Here is a 23,663-nt window from a genome sequence, read left to right as displayed (position 1 = left end):
TGCTGCCGCTACCCCCTTGCGATTCCAGCGCGCCTGGGCTGGACTTCCAGCTGCCAGCACCTGGGTTCCCTTGCCTGGGAGCTTCCTTTGGCCACACAGTGGCAGGCAGAAGGTGCCCGTCTGGAAACAGGAAGGACTGTCCCTGGAGCAGCCCTCACCCAGAACTGGCGGGGGATGGTGTGTAAGTGCCCCTGCTCCCTCAGCCCCAGGCGGGGACGCTGCACTGCACCCGAGGAAGGAGGGGAAACACCGACCCCTCCCCTGCGGTGCCTCTGTTTCCCCGCAGGGCTGGGCTGTGGTGTCAGGGTGGCCGCAGGCTGGGTGGCTCACCTGTCTCTCCTACTGGGTTTTCCTTCGCCTCCTAAATAAGCTCCTCATCCCTAGCCCCTGTCTCAGGGCCTGCTTTTGGGACCCCAAACCACACTGTGCCCTACCCCTGGCCCTGCAGCCTGGAGCGAGGGAGGGCTCCTGTCCCCTGGGACTTGGCTCACTGACCGTGAGTGATTTAGAGCCCGACCCCAGGGGTTTGGAGCGCGTCAGCACCTGTGGGCTGTGGGAGGGGCTGCCTAAAACCTCCAGCAGGTGTCCTGGAAAGGAAGGCGAGGACTGCAGCACCAGGGACCCGGAAGATCGGGAAGGAGCCCCGGAGGGTCTCAGGCTGTGAGGGGATCGGGGCAAAGCCCCTCATTTCCTTCACTCCATTGTCTGCAAGGTCTCTCGTGCCCAGATGGGGGGCAGAGGTGGGCAACCGCCCTCGTCAGGTGGTCTCTGGGAATCCAAAGACCAGCACGAGATCCAGGTCCAGTTCATCATGATTTTCTGCAGAGAGGGTCCTGGGGAGCTGGATGGGTCAGGGACAGGTCAGGGCTCAGAAGCTGGGCAGAAGTGGGGGCAGGGGATCAGCAGCCCTGGGGCCCCTAGAACACAGGCTTCCTCTCCTGTGCCTCAGAGTCACATGGGGGACCAAGTGCCTGTGCCCTGAACTTCAAGTGAGCAGACCTAGGCTCAGGCCCGGGAATCTGAATCCTAACAGCCTGGCCACTGTTAAAGCAGTTCAGGTGCCAGTGGACAGTGGCCCACTCTTCTAGACGCTGGGGTCTGGACCGTGGTGTTAGGGGACAGGGGGGTCCTGTCCTGCTGGGAACCTTCCCTGGCCTCTTACAGCCCTGAGGATTGCTGGGGCCCAGGGCACCTCAGAGATGACAGTTAAAGCTCTACTTTACAGTTGACAAAACTGAGGCCCAGAGAGGTGATGGAAATGTCCCAGGGCCACACAGCTGGAGGGAGCGGGGTCCTGTGGTTTCCTCCACAGGTGGCTCAGCGAGGGGCTTCCTGTCCTGGTTGGTGGGGGGCAGATGGGGCAGGCTCACTCTCTGACCCCTCCCCTGCAGTGGCCAAGGAAGGTGGGAAGGGGCTGGGGTCTGAGCTGCCCGTCTCAGACACCAGGTGGCATGGGGTGGCCTCCAGGCTGCTGGGCTGCCCCTGACTGCCCGCCTCTGCCCACAGTGCTGGGCGGCCCCGAGTCCCGTGGTGTCCTCCGCAAGATGAGCGACCTGCTGGAGCTGATGGTGAAGCGCATGGACACGCTGACCCGGCTGGAGAACAGCAGCGGGCTGCACCCAGAGGCCCGCGAGGCACACGCGGCTGCGGACAGGTGAGGGGAGGCAGGGAGGCGCAGGGCGGAGGCCCAACCGCAGGTCACTCCCAGGGCCCCGCAGGGCCTGCCGGTCGCCCCTTTTTGTCAATCTGGAGAAAACAAAGAAAGCAAAGCAGCACCCGCTCCGCAAACCAGATCACGGGCTCCCAGACTGAGTGAAGGACAAAATACCACAGGTGAAAACGAAGGCCCCCTGGTGCCAGGCCCAGGCTGGGGCTGCGCCTCCGAGGCAGGACCTGTGGGCGCCCGGGGAGGTCTGACCAGTCTCGCCCGCCGGGCATCTGGCAGCCCCGCCTCCTGTGCCTGTGGGTGCCCGGGCTGCCTGGTCCCTCGTCTGTTTTTTTCTCTTCACTCCACGTGTCTGTCGGTTCTGAACTCGGTCCACACCGGTCATGTGCGCAGACTGATGGACTCCAGGCCCCTTTTGCCGAGTAGGATTTCCAGCCTCATTTAGTCTGCACCTTCCCTGAGGCCAGGAGGTCTGAGAGCCCCAAGAATTTGTCCCGCTTTCCCATCCCTGAGAACCCCCGATGGGGTGGTTCTGCCTCAACAGAGGAGGAAGGCACAGAGAGGCTGAGAAACCCAGCCTGAGTGCACAGCCTCCAGGGGCCAGGCCTGGCTCTGGGGTGCCTGGCGGGCCTCTCATTTGCTGTGGGGTCAGCGCGGTCTGGGTTTTATCCCTTCGTGAGACTTTCCACAGTGGTTAGTTCACGAATCGGAAACAAAACCCTCTGCTGGAGTGTGTGCCTAGGAGCAGGGATGACGTGACACCCCCGTGACACCCCATGACCAGCCAGCCGCAGTGTCCAGCTCCCAGGGGCTTCACCTACAGGAGCTGGGCCTCCTGGGCACTGCGCGGCTGGGTGCTGGGTCCCCGGGGGAGAGGCTGGTTCACCCTCCCCAGAACTAGCATCTAACAGAGCAGACGAGCTGTGTGTGGGGCTACCAGGAGCCGGGAGAGGCCCCGCACCCGTGATGGACTCCAAAGCCCCGTCCTCACTCCTGTGGGGCAGGCGGGCACTCACCAAGAAAATGAAATAAACGAGATCATTTTGGATGCCGAGCTGTGCTCCAAAGCACTGGAGAGTGAATGGGCGGGAAAGTGGCTACTCCAACAGGGTGATCTGGGCAGGCCCTTTGCATCTGTGATAGTTGAGCTTGGTCTTGAATGAGGGGGAGGAGAGAGCATGCAAGTGCAAAGGCCCTGGGGTAGCAGCGTGCTTGGCATGTTGGAGGGAAGAGGCACTGAGAAGGCCGAGATGGCAGAACTTGAGGGACGGGATGGCGGCAGAGCCGGATCATTCTGTAAGACACTATGCTAAGAGATGTGGGAAGCTGATGGGTTTGTTTTTAAAAACATCACATTACTGTTGTTTGAAAAATGGATCACCGGGTGGCAAGAGGGGAAGCAGAGGGGCCGGTGGGCGCGATGGGGAGGGGGCTGCCGTGTGCAGGAGGGTCTTGCTGGCTGCCCTCCCTGCCCTACAGCTCCATCCTTCACCCTGATCCAGCCCTAGGCCCTCATCCTTCCCACTGTCCTGCCTTCCTCTGTCCCCCTGCACTCTGGGCCATGGCCTCTGGCCACAGGTCTGTTTGCCAGGCCTCGGAAGAGCCCCCGTTGGCCCTGCTGAGCACCCTGCGGGCATCAGAGCCGAGGGTCCTGCTCTTGGGCTGGAGGTCCTGCCTCTGGCCCAGGCGCTGTCTCCCTGGTTTCTTCCAGGCCTGGCCAGTCCCTCCCCCCTGCCCTCCATCTCCTCCAGGGGAGGGAGGGAACTCGAGGAGCACGCACCAGCTCCCGCTCTGTCCCCGCTCTGTCCCTGCAAATAGCAGCAATCCATCATGACCAGTCGAGCCCATCCAAGCCCACAGCCGAGCCACGAATCCAGGGACACTCTTGCTTCAGGACTGGGGACAGAACTGGGGGGTGAGCCAGGGCCAGCGGGGGCTGCGGCTGCTGCTCCCACCCCTCCCCACCCCAGGTCAGCCCCAGGTCAGCCCGCGGTGGAGTCCTGCTTCCAGCCAGCTCCCACCTGCACGGAATTCCCCACCTTGGGATTATCCTCTGTCCTCCTTCTGCCCTTCTGGAAGCTTCTGGGCTGCGGCCTTCTACCTGTGCTCGCGTGTCCTTGGGGAAGGCAGATTTGCTCCTGCGGCCTAGGAGGACATAATTAGAGAGGCAGATTCGCCGCAAATAGCATCATATTATGTTTCTGAAGCCAAACGGTAATGATCTTCAAATTTTCCATAAGGCTTGCGTGCGAGGCGACCCCCCGCCGTGGAGGCCGCTGCGTTGGAGTTCATCGGTGCTTGATGAATGTGTCCTGTGTGCGGGGTCCAGGCAGGGGACTGGAGGCCCGAGGGGACCCAGGGGAGATGGAATTGGAGCTGGGTCTCCAGAGTCCTGACCCACTTGGGAGAGGGAACGGGCCGGAGGGTCTGTTTAAGGAGGCGCCCTGCCTCCTGTGCCCGGCTGGGCCCTGGGCCCGAGAACCCCCGAGTCAGTCCTGGCCGCTCACCCGGGCCTCAGGCTCCTCAGGTGTGGCAGAGGCTGAAGGGAGGAGAACCACCTGGCGGGCGCCTGGCTCTCAGGGGACGGCGCCCCCTGTGTGCTGGGGACACTCCGGTCACCAAGTTCCCACGGGAGAGGGGATTGGCTGGGGACAGTTGGCCACATAGACAGGGAAGGAGCATATCCTCCTGTCCTTCTAGGCTGCCTGGTCATTCTGTGGCTTGAGGGCCTGCTGAGTGGGGGACAGGGGTGGCAGTGACCACCCCACAGGCTGTGGACGCCTCGGTTTTTGTCTCAAGCCTGGGCCATGGCCCTGGATGCCCGTCTCAAATGTCCACCTGCTCCTTCACCTGGAGGTCCTGGGACTCGAATGCCGCCCACTCCTCCCAGCTCGGCCGTGCGGCTCCCTCGTGCCCATGGCCTGGCCCCCAGCTGTGCGGTCAACCCTCTCGGACACCTGCAGCCAGTCCGTCAGACTAGCCCGGAACGCCACCTGTCCTCCCTGCCCGGCCCAGCTACTCCCACCTGGGCAGCTAGCGAGATCTTTTCAAAAGGTCACAGCCAGGCAAGTTGGGGCCAACAGGACTCCAGCTCCTTCCTGAGTGAGAGGAGGAGCTGCAGGAGCAGTGGCCAGAGGAGGGACTGGCCCATGCCTGGCCTCATGTCTCTGGCTCTTCCCTGCTCCTCCTGGGGCATGATGGCCTCCTGCTGGCCACAGGGCCTTTGCCCTGGCTCCTCTGTGTGATGCGCTCTTTCTCTGGGTCTCCTTCTCCCAGTTCTCACTCAAATAGCATCCAGTAAGGCCTTCCCCGGCCAGGTCCTGTCTATAGTGCGCCCCGCTCCCTCGGACCCCACTCCTCTTCCCTATCACCGTCTTGCACACTGGTGTGTCTTCACTCATGTGTCGTCTGCCCCCTGGCTGGAACGCATGCTGCTCGAGGACCGGGGCTTTGTTTCCCTTCTGTTTTCCCAGCAGCGGGGACACCGTGTGCTCAGTCAGTACTTGCTGAAGGAAGACGGGTGGGGGAAGGGGATCTAGAGGGCAGTGCGTTCCCGGCCAGTGCCACCCTGGCCAGCTGGGCCTCGGTTCCCATTCTGTGCCCCAGGAAGGGCGGGTGGGCCAGCCGGCGACGGTGCTGCTGCCACCCGCAGCTCAGCAGCTCAGCCCCAGGGGAGGCCGGGCCGCGGTGAGACAGAGAAGCGCCCCCGCCCCATCCTGGGACCCGCCTTGGGAGGAGCTGAGCTTTGGAGGTGGTGTCATGGACGTCTTGGTCACTGTGCCCAAGCGGCGGTGGAGATGCCCATGGTGGTGGAGAGCTGAGACTTGGCGGTGAAGATGGGGGAGAGAGTGTTGGTCATGAGGACAGGGCTGGAGCCCACGTGTGCGGAGTTCAGTGGGAACAACCAGCAGAGAAGGCGGCGGAGGGACACCCATCCAATTCCGGTCTTTGGGAAAAGATGAGGGTTTCTTTCCAAATTGAAAAAAAAAAAAAATTTAAAAATGCAAATTCCTGACCCTGTCTGTGGGGCAGCCTTGTGGGGAGCCCAGGGTGGACAGGGCTGCATGGCCGGAGTGACCAGCCCCCTGGAGGACTGTCCCCGTGTGAGGGCAGAGGACACTTCCCCTGTCAAGGTGGCTTTGGACTCAGTTTTAAGATGGTCTGGTTTCTCTCAAACCCTGTGCTGGTCCCAGCTTCTGGATTCACACTGGCCAGCCAGGGGGACATCAGGAGCCTGTCAGGCTGCAGGGCTGGAGCCAGGCCAGGCCGATGGGAAGCGGGTAGGACAGGGTGGCTAACTGCAGCGTGGCCTTCAGGGTGGTGGAGAGCGGGGGCTCCGCAGGCCTGGAGAGGGAGGGAGCTTCGAGGCTCTACAAGGAGTCAGGAAGGGAGCCTGGGGACCAAGGTCCTGGCAGGGTGGGCACTGGAGGCAGGATAGGCAGGAACCCAGGCCCTGTGGCCATTCCAGACTCCGCGGGTGTCCTCGCTAAGTGGGCCCTGGCTGAGAGATGGACCCAGTGGTCTGGGCAGAAGGTCAGGGCCTGGGGTGGGATGTGGATGGAGGTGGACAGTGGGTTCAGGAGCTGGACACCCTGGCTCTGCTGCGCTGGCAGGTCACCCATCCGCTTCCCAAGTGAAGGCTCCACACACCTCCCAGCTCCGTCTCCGTCCCTGGTTTTTGCTTGTTTGTTAGTTTGTTGGTACCGAGGGTTGAACCCAGGGGTGTGTAACCCCTGAGCCACGTCCCCAGCGCCCCCTTTTTTTTGAGTTAAAAAATTTTTTAAATGTGGAGACAGGGTCTTCTTAGAGCCTTCCTCAGTTGCTGAGGCTGGCCTCTAACTTGGGATCTTCCTGCCTCAGCCTCCTAAGTTGCTGGGATTATAGGTGTGCACCCCCACGTCCAGCTGTGCCTATTCATTGTGTGTGTGTGTGTGCGCGTGCGTGTGCACATGTGTATGCTGATGTATTTATTCAGGGGCAGGAGCAAGGAACCTGCTCACTGGGGAGGGGCTGGCAGGCCCCTGCCTTCCGTCGGGAGCCCTGGCCACTCCTGGTACATCCCTGGGGCTCTGGGTGGGCCTGGGGGGCTGAGGCAGTGGGGTGCGGCAGGCACAGTGCCGAAGGCTGACTCCGGCCGGGGTGCCCCGCCTCCTGTGTGGTGTGTGAGACAGAGAACACCCATCTCCTGCCCGCGCGTGTTTCCGGCTGTGTGTGTTTGTCTCTGACTGTGTGTGTCCGTGGGCACCTTGTGTATGTGGGTCTTTCTGTCCTAGGAGGAAAGTGATCCGTTTCATAATAAAATAACTCGCAGCCAGCTCGCCAGCCATCTGCGGGGAGATCAATACCCCTGTTAATTGAATGCAACCCCCATAAATCACGGAAGGAGCGAGAAATCAACCCTCCCTTGAAGCGTCCTGGATTGCTCCTGGGGCGAAGGGTCTGGCCTGCAATTGGTGACCACCTCGTGGGGCTGGGCGGAGGGACCAGCTGAAGCGGGCCTGGTGGGGGCTGGCCTGAGGGAGTTGAGGACCAGAGCTGGTGGCCTGAGAAGGTAGTGGCCACGCTGTCACTGCAGCAGCTGGGAGATGGGGAGCAGAGCATTGGGGCTCTCAGGTGGCTGCCTCTTCAGATGCCTGGGCAGCGCCCAGTGGCCGGCTGCACCAAGGTCACCTCAGGGAGTGGAGCAGCGGTGACCAGAGGCCTGACTTGGCCTTCTTTTACTTCCTGAGGCCCATCGTCTTGGCAGGATGCCTGGTGCTTAGTGGGTCTGCAGAAAATACGAATACGCCCAGGTCCTACCATCCAGGTGCCCGCCTCGGGAAGGGACAGGGCTCGCCCAGGGCACCAGCATCTGAGTCCTTGCCTGTCCCCAGTCCTTGCCTGGCCCCTCGTTTCTGCTGACAGGTGTCACATGCAGTCCAGGCCTTGAGGAAGGTCACTGTGGCCAGCACTAAAGGTGATGACCAGCACGAGGGTCCAGCGCCTGGCACGTGGCTGCTGAATCGGCCTGGTCGTGGGCGGGCGCCCGCTCTCTCCTGAGGGTGGGGGGAAGCCCTGCCGCCGGCTGCAGGCTCCCGCTGTCCTCCGCACACAAGCGGAGGTGTGTGCTGCGGGGCTGCCGTCCGTGCCGCGGAGCCGGTGAGTCCAGTGGCAGAAGCTCATTGCCCTGCCGTCTGCGTCGGGGCTCTGAGGTCGAGGCCCGGCCGGCCCTGCCTCCTCTGAAATCGCTGAGGCCTCGGCTGCAGCCCTGCCTGCCCCGCTCGCTCCTGCGGAGGCAGTAGACCCCTTCTTCCTGTGGCGCCCGCCCCGTGTGCCCGTCTCTGCCCAGTTTCCCTCACAGGGACGCCGGTCACATGGGATTAGGGCCAGCCTCCTCCAGGAGGACCTCGGATTTCACCTATGCGATCCTGTTTCCAAGCCAAGTCAAGTTCTGAGGTTCTGGAGGTGAAGACAGCAGCCTACGAATTTTGAGGGGGTTGCAATTCAACCTGCAGCAAAAGTCGTGTTTTTTGACTATATTGGTTTAAAGCCGAATATATTTGCATTACATATTAAAACATTTTCTTTGATCTGCAAGGTTCTCCCCTCCCTGATTTTAAAAGAATTTCAAACATTTTCATGGGCTCTGTGATCTCGGCACTGTGCCTCCTGGCCACGCTGGAGCCATCGGCCTGGTGTCCCTGCCGGCCGGTGCCCTGGAGGCACACGGTCTGGGCCCCCCAGGGTCAGCGCTGGACGGCTCTCCCCAGTGCATCCCCTGCCTTCCTTTCCATCTCGGCTCCCCAGGTCATAGATATGCTGTGTTCTGAGGCCCTGAGGATTCTCCTTTTATTGTTTGTAGAGAAGTTTCTCAGGGCAGGCAGCCTAATTTATTATTTGAAAATAGAAAGTGCTGTGCTTGCCGGATATTGTGGACACGCCTGTAATTCCAGTGGCTCTGGAAGCTGAGGCAGGAGGATCGCAAGTTCAAGGTCAGCCTCAGCAACTTAGAGAGTCCCTAGGCAACTTAACAAGATACCGTCTCAAAATAAAAAGTTAAAAAGTTGGGACTGTGGCTCAGTAGTCAAGTACCCCTGAGGCTCAATCCCTGGTGCAAAAAAAAAAAAGCTAAGTCCATTCATTCTAATGATAGGCACACCAAGTAATTCCATTTTGAACAAGCTGGACGTGTTAAACCAGACAGACACCATCTGTATTATTTAAAGCCTGTGTTACTGACATGTTTTATGGCAAAAAATGCTTATTATAGGAAATTTGCTGAATCGTCCTAAAAGTTAAGTGCTCTTCTCTGTGGTGGGGTCTTTGATACGTCCTCTTGGGAATGAGGTGACTGCTGTAAATAGGAAGCAAAAGCGTATCAAGCATTTATTGAGCACCTCCTGCATGCTGAGGTCCTGATGCTCAGCCTCATCCGTTTCTCCCTGGCCCTGCTCTTTCCCATGGATCTATTCATGATGCAGAGGGTCGCTGACCGGGGCTTGAAACTCAAGGGCAGCCTTTGATTTCTCCGTGTCCCACGAGAGCCGCAGAATGAAGCCTGGACTTTAGCAAGAGGGCACTGGGGGGGAGGAGACCCTGCTGACAGCAGGGCAGCCGGGAGACCTGGACTCCCTTCGTGACGGTTTGAAAACCGCTGTCCCTCGGTTCTGCAGACGGCACTTGTGTTAGTGGCCTAAGGTGGCCGTCCAGAGGGACCACGAGGCGGGCCGTTCAACACAACACCTCACCCTCTCACAGTTCTGGGGTCTGCCCGTCTGAATTTGAGGTGCTCCTCCGCGGCTCGCGGGAGGGCCCCCGTTGCCCTGTGTGGCCGTGGGTGGTCACTGGCAGCCCTGGTGCTTCCTGGCTTGTGGCTCAAGCTCTGCGGTCTCTGGCTGCGTCATGGCCTGCCTTCTGCCTGTCTTCACGTGGGCACTGAATTGAGGGCCACCTAGTCCAGCAGGGCCTCATCTTACCCAATGTTGTCTGCAGAAACCGTTTCCAAAATGGGCCCCATTCTGAAGTTCCAGGTGAGCATGAATCTGGGGATCCTGGTCAGCCTACAGTGCGGAGCAGCTGGGCATGTGGCCCACGCTGGGCAGGACCAGGCTGCACCCTGTAATAAAGCCGCGTCCTGTCCTTGGGGACTCAGGGCTCCTTGAGGGTCACACCCACAACTCCGTCCTGGAGCGTGAGGAGAGACCCGACGCCTGCAGCCGGTGGAGAGGGGCCTCGGGCAGAGGTGGCTTCAGGAAGGTGGGTCTGTTCCACACGGCCCGCGACCTGGCAGGAGCCCCGCATGGGCTGTTGGTGCCCTGGGGTCTCTGGGCAGAAGTCAGGGTGGCCCTCTGGTCCTTCCCCACCCACCCTGAGCACATCCTGTCCTGATGGAAGAGCTTGGTTGCCCTTGCTGGTCAGCACCCCTGACCTGCGGCCGAGATGGCTTCCTCGTCACCTGCACTGAGACCACCTCCCTTAACCTCCGTATTCATTCTGCTTGGAGGAATGTCTTCCTGTCCCCTGGTCAGCATGAACAAAGTCCCACAGACCACTGGGAGTTCATTTCAGAACCTCATGGGCACCCAGTCAGCGTGCTCCTGCTGGGGTGACTGTGCAGCCTCAGCAGGAGGGTAGCACCCCCGAAGGGTGAACACTGGCTCTACAGGGGCGAAGGGGTCCTGGGCAGCTCAGGGCTATAGTACAAATACGTGCCAGCTAATGTCGCAGGTGAAGAGGAAAAAAATGTCTGAGAAAATTCCTTAGGAGGGTGATAATGAAAAAAGTGTAAGCCACCCCTGTCTAGCCCAAATCCCCGTGCCAAAACTTCAGCTACAGTAGTGACAGTCACATCACTAATACGCCTGCTGACTTCACACTGATGCTGCTGTTCTGTGTGCTTTACACCAATTTCCTCAATCAGTCTTCACAATGACCCTGTGAGGTGGCCACCAGTATCGTCTCCATTTTTTAAAAAAAGTGCTGAGCACAGAGAGGCTAAGTGACTGGCTTAGGGTTACACAGCTCCCAAGAGGCTCAACTTCATCTCATCTCCCTGTGTGTTATGAACTGAGGACCAGCTGACTACTCTTCCCGACAGCCTCCATTGGTGATCTGGAGATCAGCGAGAAGTAGTCCCTCTTCCTGCTGCCTCTGGACTTTTTTGCACATGGGAAACACCTGTCTCTCAAATCTCTTCTCATTCTTATCTGTGATCTTCCAGATGGCTTTTGGGGTTGCACTCTGCCTCCCACAAGATATGCTGAAGTCCCAATACTGCAAATGCGACTGTTTGCTGTATGGGTTGCCATAAAATGAAGATGGGGTCCTACTGGGTTAGGGGGAGTCCTAGTTCAATTCTTGGATCATAAGAAGAGGAAAGTTGGTCAGAGATGGGGTGATGTAGCCGGAACCAAGGGCCGTCCAGGATTGCTAGGAGCCACGAGGAGCTGGAGAGAGGCAGGAAGGTTCTCCTGTGGCCCTGGAAGCAGCAGCGGCCAGCGCTTTGCCTTCCGAGGTCCAGCCTCCAGTACTGCCTTGTGCCAGGTTGTTCCGAGCCCCTGCGTCGGTGGAGCTTTGTTACAGCGGCCGTAGGAAACTAATGCAAAGCAGTGCCATTTTTTTATGAACGCAATACCTTCACTTGATTTATTTATTTTTATTTTATGCGGTGCTGAGGATCGAACCCAGTGCCTCGGGTGCCAGGCAGGCTCCGCCACTAACCCACAAAGTGGCCCCAAAGTGGTGCCCTTTTCCACTGGGGATTTTTGTTTGTCACCGAAGCTGGCATTGGGACACCGAGCCGAAGTGGGAGGGGGGTCGGATTGTGTGTGTGTGTGTGCACGAGCGTCCGTGGGGCTCCTTCCCCGTCCTGCCCCTGCCTGTCCTCCCTTCCTCCCCCTCAGCCTTGCCCCCACCAGCCCCCTCTCTCCCTGGTGCCGCTGCCCCTTCTTTTCCTATGGAAGGTGGAGGTGACGGGGAAGGTGACCCAAGAGGGCAGCTGGCCACCGAGGGTCCCTGCCGTGCCTCCTCTGGTGGACAGGTCACTCGGCTCAGAAGAGAACACGGAGGCAGGCTTTGCAGACCCAATCAGGGACCAGGTCGGAAAAATCCTCCACGTGGCTCCCGTTAGGTGTGGCCAGGAAGACCCAGGACCTTGGCTAGCGACAAATGGAGCTTAAACTGCAGGTGTGACCTGGCAGAGCCCGAGGGAGATGTGAGGCTCCAGGTCGCGGACCTGAGGTGTGGAGGGAGAGCTTCCTGGAGAACAGCCCAGGGCTGTCCTGGGGAGAAGATGAGGTCTCAGCGGGAGGGTGCGCGTTGAGATAAGTACTGCGCTAATGTCTCCTCACCTCCCAGGGCTGAGCAGCAGTCAAGATAAGGAAGTAAATTCTCTGAAAATAAAAGCAACACCAGCATAGAGGTGAGGCGAGGGCGTGGCGGCCGCGGCAGTCAACTGTGTTAAGTCCCAGATTCACTCTCGGAAGCCAGGGGTGATTTACTGGAGTCCTAGCGGTCCGCAAGCCCCTGGGCTGCGGCAGGTGGGATCTATTTTGGCGCCAAGTAGGAAAGAGAGAAACAGGCTCGGGGCAGCCAGCTGGGCCTGAGCCACCTGGGGCGTGCTGGACACTCCTGCTCGGGCTCTTGGCGGGGACTCCGCTGCCGCGTCAGGCCCAGGCTGGGCCCTTGGAGCACATGCAGACGGGCCGGGCACCCGCAAGCCCCTGCATTGTGGGGGCCAGCGCAGCTCCATGCCACCTGGCTTTGGCCCTTTTGGCCCTGGTCCTGGCCAAGGCAGGTCCAGGGACCCGAGGGCCCACTCTCTTGCCTTTGCTGACTGGCCCAGGCCCCAGGAGGTCGCCCAGGCAGGTTCTGTAGCTCACCCTGGCTCGTCCCTACCCAGGATGCCCCCTGGCGCCGGCCTCATGGAGCGGATCCAGGCCATTGCCCAGAACGTCTCCGACATCGCCGTGAAGGTGGACCAGATCCTGCGCCACAGCCTGCTCCTGCACAGCAAGGGTGGGTGCCGGCGGAGGGGTGAGCACCCCAGGCTGCTGCGCCGGGCGCGGGGGTGTCTGGGGAGGCCTGACTCCTCCCTCCGCAGCTCGCCTGGCTCTCGAGGTCCTGCTCCGGGCTCTCCATGAGATGGCCCAGGGTCCACCCCACCCTGACCTGCCTGAGTGGCTAAGGACCGAGGAGGCCCCTGGAGTCCTGGCCCCTGGGCTCCAAGAGTGAGGCCGTGTGGGGAGGGGCCAGACCCCCTCCATTCCCCTCGCTGGGAGCAGCAGGGGCCGCGGGCCTCTCTGCCCTCCTCAGACAGGGTAGGGGTGGTTTGTGGGACCGAAGCCTTTTGCTGCTCCCGCCGGCTCCTCGTGGGCTCTGACCTCCTCTCCTAGCAGACTGGGGGTGGAGGAGGGCAACTCGGACCTGGGGAGCCCTGGGTCAGGCCGTGCAGCCGGAGGGGGTGGGCTACTGCAGCCCTGACCCTCGGAGGTCATCCGTCCCTCCCGTCTCTCCCCTGGCTCCTCCCTGGACCCCTGTCCTCAGCATGCTGACCTCTCCCCACAGTGTCTGAAGGTCGGCGGGACCAGTGCGAGGCGCCCAGCGACCCCAAGTTCCCTGACTGTGCGGGAAAGGTGGAGGTGAGACCTGGCGGGGGGAGAAGTGTGGCCAGGGAGGTGGCAGCCTGGGAGACTGACCTGTGGGCTCTTCACTGGCTGAAGCCGACCTCAGGGAGATGTCTCTGCTGGGCGCTCTGCGCGGCCACCAACCCAGACTCCCCTGGACGTCTCCCCCGGGGGCTGAGCACTTTCTCCTGGTAAATGAGCTGTGAAGTGTGTGCCATCGGCTGCCTGGTTCCTGACAGCTCGGAGAAGGAGCAGGCCTCCTCGCTGTCTCCATTCCTCCCGGCCGGTCCCTGGCTGGGCTGAGGGTGCCTCCCACCCCGCTCCAGGGCTGCCTCTGGCTGCGCGTCTGTCCGTGCGGGGAGCCAGCGCACAGCTGTGAAGCTCCTCGCTGCTTTGAGGGCGGGCTGTGGTGCTGCAGACCCCCTCCTTGAGGACCACTGCAGGGGTCCTTCCCTGGACACCCCAGGCCCACTTGGAGGCTGCCCCACGACAAGGGGCTGAGGCACGAAGGACAAGGCCTGCCCAGGACTTGGCCCCGTGTCCTGACCTGGCCTGCTCTCCCAGGGTCCTCCTCTGCCTGGGCCTGGGAGGTGGTGGTCCTGACTCTGCCTTCTCTGGGGTTGTTGGTGGCCAGGACAGCTGGCCAGGTCTCTGCCCTTCCTTGCTGTCTCTAGGGCAGGACACACTGCACAGGCCCTGTCCTGGCGGACCTTGGGGTCCCTGGGGATGTGCATGCAGGGCAGGCTGCAGGGGCCAGGGCTGGTGCTGGCCGCCTGCTCAGACGTGGCCCTCTCTGCAGTGGATGCGTGCCCGCTGGACCTCTGACCCCTGCTATGCCTTCTTCGGGGTGGACGGCACCGAGTGCTCCTTCCTCATCTACCTCAGCGAGGTCGAGTGGTTCTGCCCGCCGCTGCCCTGGAGGAACCAGAGCGCTACACGGACGGCCCCCAGGCCCCTTCCCAGAGTCCAGGTAGGCCTGGAGGGGTGGGACGTCCTCCCCAGGCTGGACATTCTCTGGGATAGTGGGAGAGACCTCAGCCCTGCCCAGGCGGAAGGGGGCCATGGGCTCTGCAGGAGGTGGACAGATGGGAGGTCAGCTGGACAGTGTCCCTCCACCCCTGGGGTGCTGCTCAGCAAAGCCTGCCTGCAGAGGCGGGCTGGGTCCCTGCAGGGGCCCTCTCGAGGGGCCAGAATAATAGCAATAATAGCTGCCCCTTACTGAGGGCTTTCCACATGCCAGGCACTTTGTACCTCCGTCTGCTGGCCATCCTCACGTGATTGCATCTAACAGGTGACGAATCTTAGGCTTAGGATTGAGGGGTTTAATACACATGGTGAGAGGCAGCCCTGCCCTCAGCCTCCTTGCAGCAGCTGGGATCCTGGGCACCATCACGACTGGCCACCTCCCTGGAAGAACTTGGGGCAGGTAGTTCAACAAGCTGAGTTGGGACACACCAACTTGGCTGGGGGTCAGTGTGGGGGATGAGAGCACAGCTCCTTGATTTTGGGTGCTGGTGGGACTCTTAGAAAGGACAAGAGAAGCTGGAGCAGACCCTAGACTCATGGGAGGTGCCAGTCACTGTCCCGGTGCAGCAGGGGATGGGGGCCAGGCCGCAGGAGGGGGCTGGGAGAGCTGAGGCTGGGGCTCACCTCCAGGCTGTGTTCCGGAGCAACTTGTCTCACCTCCTGGAGCTGATGGGCAGTGGGAAGGAGTCCCTGATCTTCATGAAGAAGCGGACCAAGCGGCTCACAGCCCAGTGGGCCACGGCTGCCCAGCGCCTGGCACAGAAGCTGGGGGACATCCGGAGGGACCAGAAGCAGGTGTGTAATCCTCTCAGGGAACAGAGCCCCGAGAGCTTGGGGATGGTCTCAGGGCCGCACAGAGCTGGCCCTCAAGCCAGATGGATTTCTTTGCATACAATCCAGAGGGAGAGGGGTGGGCACAGCCCGGTCAGGATGGTGCAGGTGAGGCCCTTTGCCCTTTGCAGAGCTGGGGGAGGGCAAGGCCCTGAGGAGCACCCTGTGCTCTGTAGACAACTCATTCTCATCAGGCGGAGAAGTCACGGCTTCCGCCTGGAAGTTTCGGAGTAACAGTCTGTTTGGGGAAGACTTGTGGGTCCATCATTCATCTGCCCGTCCACCCATCTGTCCATCCACGCATACGCTAGAGAATTACGTGACTCTGTCCTACCCTGGCTGTTTCTCCGAGGCCCTCTCATTTCAACAACTCTCTGGTCTACGTCGACCTTGTCCACCTGGAACATAACTCCTTGCATTGTGATACCTGGTGTGGTTACCTTGGCATCCAAAAGTGACCGCCCAGGCCCAAACTGGAGACAGTGTCCGTTGCCACTGGTCTCCCAGCTGGTGACTTGGGTGGGGGAACAGAGGTCTGCTGCTCTTCCATGCCGCCCCCGCCCCCCTGTTGTCCCGCTGACCCAGATTCTTGTTCACATTGGCTTCCTGACGGAGGAGTCTGGGGACGTATTCAGCCCGCGGGTGCTGAAGGGCGGGCCTCTAGGGGAGATGGTGCAGTGGGCGGACATCCTGGCTGCTCTCTACATCCTGGGCCACAGCCTGCGGGTCACCGTCTCCCTGAAGGAGCTGCAGAGGTGAGTGCCGGGGACAGCCAGTGCACTGAGCTGGGGTGGTAAGGGACCGAGGAGAACATCCCAGAAGCCCCTGCTCCACCGCAGGTCCCATGGCCCACAGATCCTAGGAGGCTTCCTGGCTTTCTGTCAGGTCCCCACTGGCGCTCTGTCTGCCTCCTGCTTCCCCTCCATGCTGACACTCAGTCACGTTTGGGACGCACCCAGGAAGTGTGTTTGCACAGTACAGTTCTAACAGTGTTTGCGTTCAGGGGCTGACAAAATTGGCTTGAGGGCCAGGCATGCTGCATGTCTGTAATCCCTGTGCCTCCGGAGGCTGAGTCAGGAGGATCGTAAGTTCAAAGCCAGCCTCAGCAAAAGTGAGGCACTAAGCAACTCAGTGAGACCCTGTCTCTAAATAAAATAGGGTTGGGGGTGTGGCCCAGTAGCAGAGTACCCTTGAGTTCAATCCCTGGTAACCTCCCCCCGAAAAAACTGGCTTGAAGGACTGAGGCACATCATGAAGGTGGGGTCCCTGGTGCCTGCCACCGTGGTGGGTTGGGCACACCCTTGGGGGTTTCTCTTCTGGAACCAGATTCTTTCCTGGGCCTACTGTGGGCCATAGGACCTGGAGGGTCTGGGGTGGGTGGGTGATGGCCACTCTTTCTCCTCTGCTGGCTCTCCGGGGTCCCGCTCCTGACGTCTGTCAGAGGTGGAGGCTCCTGGTGCTTGGGAGAGGGTGGAGCAAAAGGTTGTGAGTGTGGAGAAAGGGCGGCGGGTAGAGATTGGCTGCAGGGCATTGTCGGGTGGAGAAATGCACGATTTCCCCCCTTATCTTTTATATTTATCGTGTGATATTTGGTACATATGAAAGTATGTGGAAACCCTGTGATGGCACCAGGAACAGGCTGACCTCCCACGGTGTCTCCGCCCACCATGAGGTGGGGAGGATCATGAGGCTGAGTTTCTCTGCCTCCCCGAGAGGAAACCCATGGCCTGAATTTTGTGATCACACTTTGCTTTTTTTTTTTAAATGAGTTTTTCCCATATGTGTGTGTCTGTAGATGACACGTGGTCTGGTTTGGGTCTGGTCTGGGGCTTTGTGACTATGGCGATCACAGTGTCCACTGTCCCCGCCTCTGAGACCTCCTCTCTCCATCGTGGCTTCGGACTCGACCTTGCCTCACATGGCCGTCTTCCACTCATTTCCACTCTGTAGAATATCCCACTGCGTGAACGTGCCGTCATTATGTACCAGTGTTTGCTGTCTGCAAACATTTTATTCTTGCTTTAAAAATTGGTTTGAGATCTGGGGTTGTGGCTCATTGGTGGAGCACTTGCCTAGCATGTGTGAGGCACTGGGTTTGATCCTCAGCACCACATACATATAAAAAAATAAAGGTATTGGGTTCATCTACATCTAAAAAAATTTTTTAAAAATTGGTTTGAGCCAGGCACAGGTGTCCACACATGTAATTCTAGCAACTCTGGAGGCTGAGGCAGGAGGATTGCAAGTTCAAGGCCAACCTTGGTAACTTAGTGAGGCCCTATCTCAAAAGTAAAAATTAAAAAGGTCTGGGGATATGACTCAGTGGCTGAGCATCCATGGGCTCGATCCCCAGTACCAAACTCAAAAAAAAAAACCAAATTGGTTTGAACAGTGTGTGCTGTGGTGGACATTCAGGTCCATGTCACTTGGGGTACCTGCATAAGGGTTTCTCAGGTCAGTTGAAGAACTCATCCCCAGGCTGGCAACCTCCTGAGAGCTGGTGCTGACCTCACAGTGTGTTTTAGCAGAACCGTCCAGGGACAGATCCTTCAACTGAATACAGCTGAGAGACACGTCCTTCCACTGATTCAGTTTCTCTGGGGCCTAGACTTAGATGCATGGTTTCTGGGTCCAGGGTGTGTGCAAATTCAAGTTTGTGAGAATATGTCAACCTGGTTTCCACGGCAACTTTGTGGACCGGGGGTCCCACCTGTTGGCCACGCCCCCATACTTAGGGTGCCGACTTCCTGGGTGAGCTGTGCATGCACCGCAATGTCCTGCCTGGCCTTGCTTTGCATTTCCTGACAGCCGTGAGCGTCCTGTCCTGGGTGTGCTGTTGCTTCTTATTGGTGAAATGCCCATTCACGTTGTTCACTGGGTTCTTTTCCTTATTGAGTTGTAAGGTTCTTTATATATCAGATATAAATCCCGTGTGAGTTGTGTGTATTCAAAAATCTAATTTGTGCGTATCTTTGTAATTTCCTTATGGTTTTTTCCCCTCCAAGGAGCAGAGGTCCTTAATTTTAACGTAGTCGAAGTTATCATTCTTTCTCTTCATGGCTCGGGAATGGTGCTGGGTGGGATTCCATTCCTCCTTCTCATTGGCTTTTTGATGGGATCCCCAGGGCCTAAGTAGGAAGGCCCCAGAAGACTCCAGAGTCCTTTGCGTGTGAACCCACTGACTTGTTCTCAGGTGGTTTTCTAGCAGGAATGAGGTTCCTCTCCAAGCCTGCCTTCCGTCTTGGTGGCATGTGTTTCTGGATGTCACTTTCTTCTGAAAGGCCCCCAGTTCTGGTCCACAGTGCTGCTGCTCTGTGGCATGGAGGAGACTAGATGGAGACAGTGCCATCAGCAGTCTCAGGTCACTAGGGCCCTGGGAGCTCCAGTCTAGGGCAGCAGCTCAGCCTCTGCAGTTCTTACCTACCAGGAACCCAGGTAGGACGTCCTGTGGAGCAGTAGTGCCAAATTCAGAGAGGAGGCTGGGTCCGGCATGTGTTGAGGGGGCCACTCAAGGAACTAGTGTTTGGAAGGATTTTATCCCCGAGGCCTGGAATTCACCCGCCGGAGTTCATGCTCTTGTCTCTGGCAGGCGCAGTGAAGATGAACAAGTGAGGTGCCAGGTGGGGGCAGTGAGGTGCCAGGTGGGGCAGGCCCCCCCGAGGAAGCGAGTACAGCCAGGAGCGGGTTCTGGAGGAGGTGCCCACTGTGAAATAGCCCCTTCTGCTTCTGCTGGCCGATCACCAAGCCCCCAGGCTAGCAGCCAGGTGGGGAGCTGTCCCTGAGTGCTGGTGCTGAAACCAGACTGCTTCTGGATCTGGGCTGGGGTTCTCGCACTGTGGCATCTTACTGACAGGTCCTGCTGTTCATGTGGCGCCGGCCACTTCAGAGCGGAGGTGTGCCCGCCCTCCTCCCGCCAGCACCCACTGCCGCACCTGCGCTCTGCCCAGCCCCGCTCCCTCCAAGCAGAGAGCTCAGAGGGTGCTCCGATGCTGTCCTTAGAGCAGAGGCTGCTCAGGCGGCCAACGTTTGCCAAGAATGATAAGGAAGTCTTTCCCTGGCCTGCAGGAAGCCCTGCAGGAAGTCTGATGGGGTAGGGATGAGGAGGAGGCAGAGGAAAAGGGACCCGGGGTCAGGGAAGCTGTGGCTGTGGCTAACCGGAGCCAGCCTGCCTCAGGCACAGTGGCAGGCAAAGTTCTTGTGGGTCATCAGAGACCCCGAGATGCCGTGGGAGTCCTGAGGGTGTCTGGAGCTCCTCGCGCCAGCCTCTGCCACCGCTTGGTGGGTAGGGAGCATCTGTCTATCAGGATCACCGCCCTGCCCGGCTGCAGGTTAGAGGAAGTGGTGTTTGGCAAAGGCCCTCAGCTGATCCTCCTGTCTGATCAGGCAGGGTCTGGGCCAGAGAGTGTGCTTTTGTTACTGCTCCCGGGTGGGGGGAGAGGATCGTGCTCCTGGTAGCCCAGCAGGGGATTGTCCTGCTGGAGAGAAGCAGAGAGCTCAAGAATCTTTGAGAGGCAGGGACTTCTCGCTCTCAACCTGCACCCTAAGTCCTTACCTGCCCAGAGCATGCCAGCCTTCTGACTGCTCCCTAGAATCTGGCATGGCCGCCATTGCCCATCCCAGGGCCCAGGCAGTGATCACGGGGTGACCACACTTGGGAGGCCCTGGTAAAGATGCCCAGACTGGAAGATGCCTCTGCTGCTATCCCATCACAACTCATGACGCACATGTGTGTAAACAGGCATGCACACATGCACTCCCACACTCATGTCCCTACACACAGGGCACATGCACGCACATGCTCAGGCAGCCTCCATACACACACACACACACACACACACACACACACATACACGCATGTACGCATGTGCAAATGCATGTTCTCACACATGCATATGGTACCCTGTGCACGACCCCATACACACATGCTCACACACCCTCCGCACAGCCCAGAGAACCAGGGTCTTTTCCCTAAGCCTTCACTTCCTGACAGGCTCCTGCTGATTTAACTCCCAGAGGCAGGGTCTCCAGGGAGCGGTCACCTCTCTGACTTGCCCAAAACTGGGGATGCCCTGGCCCGAGGTCCCCTGCGGGGTTTAAGTGTGAATGAGCGATCTTGCTCAGGGCAGAGTGGTGCAAACAGCTCAGCCCCTCCAGGGATAGCCTTGGGAAGGTGCTTTCTAAATCTGTTACCCGGTGCAATTGAAAAACAAGGAAAAGTTGTTAAAAATAAGAACAGAGCCGCCTTCCCCAGGGGAATTCCCTGGTTAGGTCTACAAGATCAGCAGCCGGGCCCTGAGCCTGGGCTGCAGCGGGACACTCTGAGGGCCTTGGGCACAGCCGGGTCGGCCCCTCTCTTGGCCTCTCTGATTTAGCAGATGGGGGGCCGATTTCTTAATGCCCCCGGGTGATTACAGCGAGCACCGAGTCGAGAGTGGAGGAGCCGGAGGCTGGGGTCTTCTCGGCAGTCTCCCCGTACACCGTCTGGCTGGCCGTGGGGTTGGGACACTGTGGAATATGAACTGATCTGCATGCCAGGCGCAAGGGATCTGTCCTTAGGTCCCTGGTGCAGGGCCTGCGGGTGGGACTGGGACCTGGGGTGCAGCTCAGGCCTAGATCTGCAGAGTGAGGATTCCTCCTGCGTCCTCTGCACTCCTGAGGCTTCAGGACGCCCTTGGTGGCGGGAGCCGGGGGCCACTGGGAGTGAGGTAAGTGCAAGGGGGTGGATCAAGGAGGCCCTCTTGGAGGTGGCCCAGCTCGGGGGGCCTCTTGTGCATCCTTCCCAGGGGGATTGGGAGGAACCTGCTGGCCTGGAGTGGACTTCCTGCCACGCCCTCTTGAACGTACAATGCTTTCTTCCTTCTTTAAAGGGAGGGATATAGGTCCCCATAGTTGGAGGGGAGGGAGGCAGAGGTGAGGCCAGGGTAGAGGCTAAGCTGTGAAGGCCTCGGCACCTTCTCTGCCAGGACCACCCTGATGCTACGTCAGCGTGGGCCTGTCCTGGAATGGGAGACCTGAACACAGCAGGAGCTGCGCGTGACTCCCCAGGACTGCTGCAGCGGGGACTGTGACGGAGGCCAGAAGCCTGAGGTCTAGGGCTCGGCAGGGCTCCCCCTGAGGCTCCAGGGAAGGGTCTGCATCCGGCTCTCTCCTGGCTCCTGGTGGTCTTCTGGCATGCTTTGGTGTTCCTTGTCTTGTGGATGCCCCAACCTGACCTCTGCCTTCATCCCTGCCAGGCCTCCCTGTGTGCAGGTTGGTATCCAAACTTCCCCTGTTAGGTGGACATTGGGCCCCTCAGGCCCTGATTTTAGTTTGAATACCTTTGTAAAGATTCATCTCCTGCTGGCTGTAGTGACTGACACCTGTAATCCCAGCGGCTCGGGAGGCTGAGGCAGGAGGACCGTGAGTTCAAAGCCAGCCTCAGCAAAAGTGAGGCCCTAAGGAACTCAGTGAGATCCTGTCTCTAAGTAAAATGCAAAATATAGGGCTGGGCAGATGGCTCTGTGATTGAGTGTCCCTGAGTTCAATCCCTGGTACCAAAAGAGAGAGAGAGAGAGATCGATTCATCTCCAAATAGGGCTGCATGCTGAAGAAGCGGGGGTTAGGACTTCAAATATGAATGGGAGGGCATGCATCCCATAATAAGATGGTAACCATTTAGCCTGGACAGGGCTCCTGGGCAGAGACCACGGAACGTCCACAGGGCCTGCAGGAAGTGGGGAGCAGCACGGGCTGACTTGAAATAGATCAGCGGAAGCGAGGTCCTCCGATCCTGAGTCTCAGCCTCTGCGACAGAGGCGCCACCCTTGGCTGGCGGTGGCCCATGCGGGAAGGCAGCGGAACAGGGATGCGGCTTGTACATTTGTTGTCACGTTTTCACAGATGTTCGTGGCAGATGTCTCGGCCGCGACTAAGCACCCAGGCTGGACGCCGAGCCGCTTTCTCTGTTCCTCGTGTTTTGGGGTTTTAATTAAGCAGCTCACTGGAGCAGTGCCTGGGCGCGGCGGGGAATCCGTGTCTGGCTCTGCTGCTGCCAGGTGTGCGGGAAGATGCCCTCTGTGGGGACGTCCCACACGCCCGGCCAGCGGGCAGGCGGGGGCGCTCAGCCAGGGCCCCGTCCACCCGCTGCTGCCCAAGTTGAGGTCCCGATGCTGGGATCCGGGGGCGCTGGAGAGCGAAGCCTTCCCTTCCTGGTTGCAGAGAATCGGCTGTGCTCATCAGTTTTATCTGCGTAATTTCAGGCATCATTAATCGTACATGGCACGAGAAGAGCGATGGGCTCCTCATCCATGAGTGAAATTGGGTTTAGTAGAAAATTAGTTGACTTAACCAGCAAATGATGAAAGCTGGAGAGGAGGATGTTTAAACGAGGAGGCGAGAAGGCCACCCCGGGCTGTCCAGCGGGGGCCAGGCTGGGCACTGGTCCCTAGCCCGGCACGTTTATTCAGGGGAAGTACCTGGCAGGGTCCCCAGGGAATGGTGGTGGGGGGGACCCGTCTTGTTCTTCCGGGCAGTGCAGCTGGACCAGCGGGAGCAGCTTTGGGGTTTGAATCTGGTCAGTTCCAGGCAGCGAGGGCCCCGCTGCTGCTGGCCAGTGGGAGCTGAGCAGGACCAGACTGAACTGTATGGCTCCAGCCAGCCGCTGGGAGGTGCTGCCTGTCTCAGGGGTGCCGTGGGGTCAGTGTGTCCCTGGAATTCGTGTGTTGGAGACTTAGTCCCCAGAGTCGGATGCTGACGGCATTTGGAAGCCATCGGGTCAGCTTTCCTCTCGGTGGCCAAAACATCTGCCATGCGCACCTTCGAGGAGGAAGAGTTTGCTTTGGCTCACGGTTTCAGAGGGTTCAGTGCCTGGTTAGCGGGTGCCGTTGCTGGGGGCTGAGGTGAGCTGGAACTTCAAAGTGGAAGAGCGTGGTAGAGGGGAGCTGTCCCAGGACAGGGGGTCAGGGGCAAGGGACCTGGACGTGCCTCCAGCGGCAACGTCCTCCAGCTGCATCCCCCTCCCAGTAATGCATTCAGCTGTCAGTGGATTAATCCATCACCCCGATGAATTCACTGATGAGGTCGGAGCCCTCCTGGTCTAATCGGGGCCTAAGAGCCCCACCTCTGCGGACCATGCTCGCCACCCCCGAGCTTAGGGGGAGGCAATTAGGATGGATGGGAACCTGAGGGCAGGGCCCAGGAGGAGGGCTGTTTCTGAGGAAGAGAGGCCCCTTAGCACACTCGCTCTGTCCTGTCACATGACACCCCCCTCCCATCATGGTGGAAAGCCCCTGCCAGGTGCCAAGGAGATGCCATCAGCATGCTCTTGAACTTCCAGTCTTCAGAACTGTGCGTTAGAGAAACCTCTCTTCTTTCTATGATCACCTGGTCTGTGGTATTCAGTTATAGCAACAGAAAATGGACCAACAGGGATGGGGGCAGAAGAGAAAGCACTGAGTTCAGGGTCCATGGGGAAGACCTTGAGTCAGCTTCAAGTATGTGAGTTGGCAGTGCCCCGTGGCAGCAGCTGGGTGCTGGGCCAGGGCCCAGGGAGGTGTGCA

At 59.5% G+C, this 23,663-nt stretch overlaps 1 protein-coding gene across 1 annotated transcript in view; it reads left to right on the top strand.

Annotated features, from left to right (window-relative positions):
* Positions 1-23,663, top strand: part of Mgat5b (alpha-1,6-mannosylglycoprotein 6-beta-N-acetylglucosaminyltransferase B) — a 54,452-nt gene that overhangs the window by 10,327 nt on the left and 20,462 nt on the right. Inside the window, 6 exon segments of the mRNA XM_047542801.1 lie at positions 1,507-1,654; positions 12,546-12,661; positions 13,211-13,284; positions 14,069-14,239; positions 14,926-15,090; positions 15,712-15,881. Coding sequence (XP_047398757.1) covers positions 1,507-1,654; positions 12,546-12,661; positions 13,211-13,284; positions 14,069-14,239; positions 14,926-15,090; positions 15,712-15,881 — 844 coding nt within the window.

Source organism: Sciurus carolinensis, chromosome 3, assembly GCF_902686445.1.
Source record: "Sciurus carolinensis chromosome 3, mSciCar1.2, whole genome shotgun sequence".
In the NCBI taxonomy this organism is placed as follows: Eukaryota; Metazoa; Chordata; class Mammalia; order Rodentia; family Sciuridae; genus Sciurus; species Sciurus carolinensis.
Note: the sequence above shows the minus strand (reverse complement) of the source record. Positions and strands in the feature narration are given on the sequence as shown.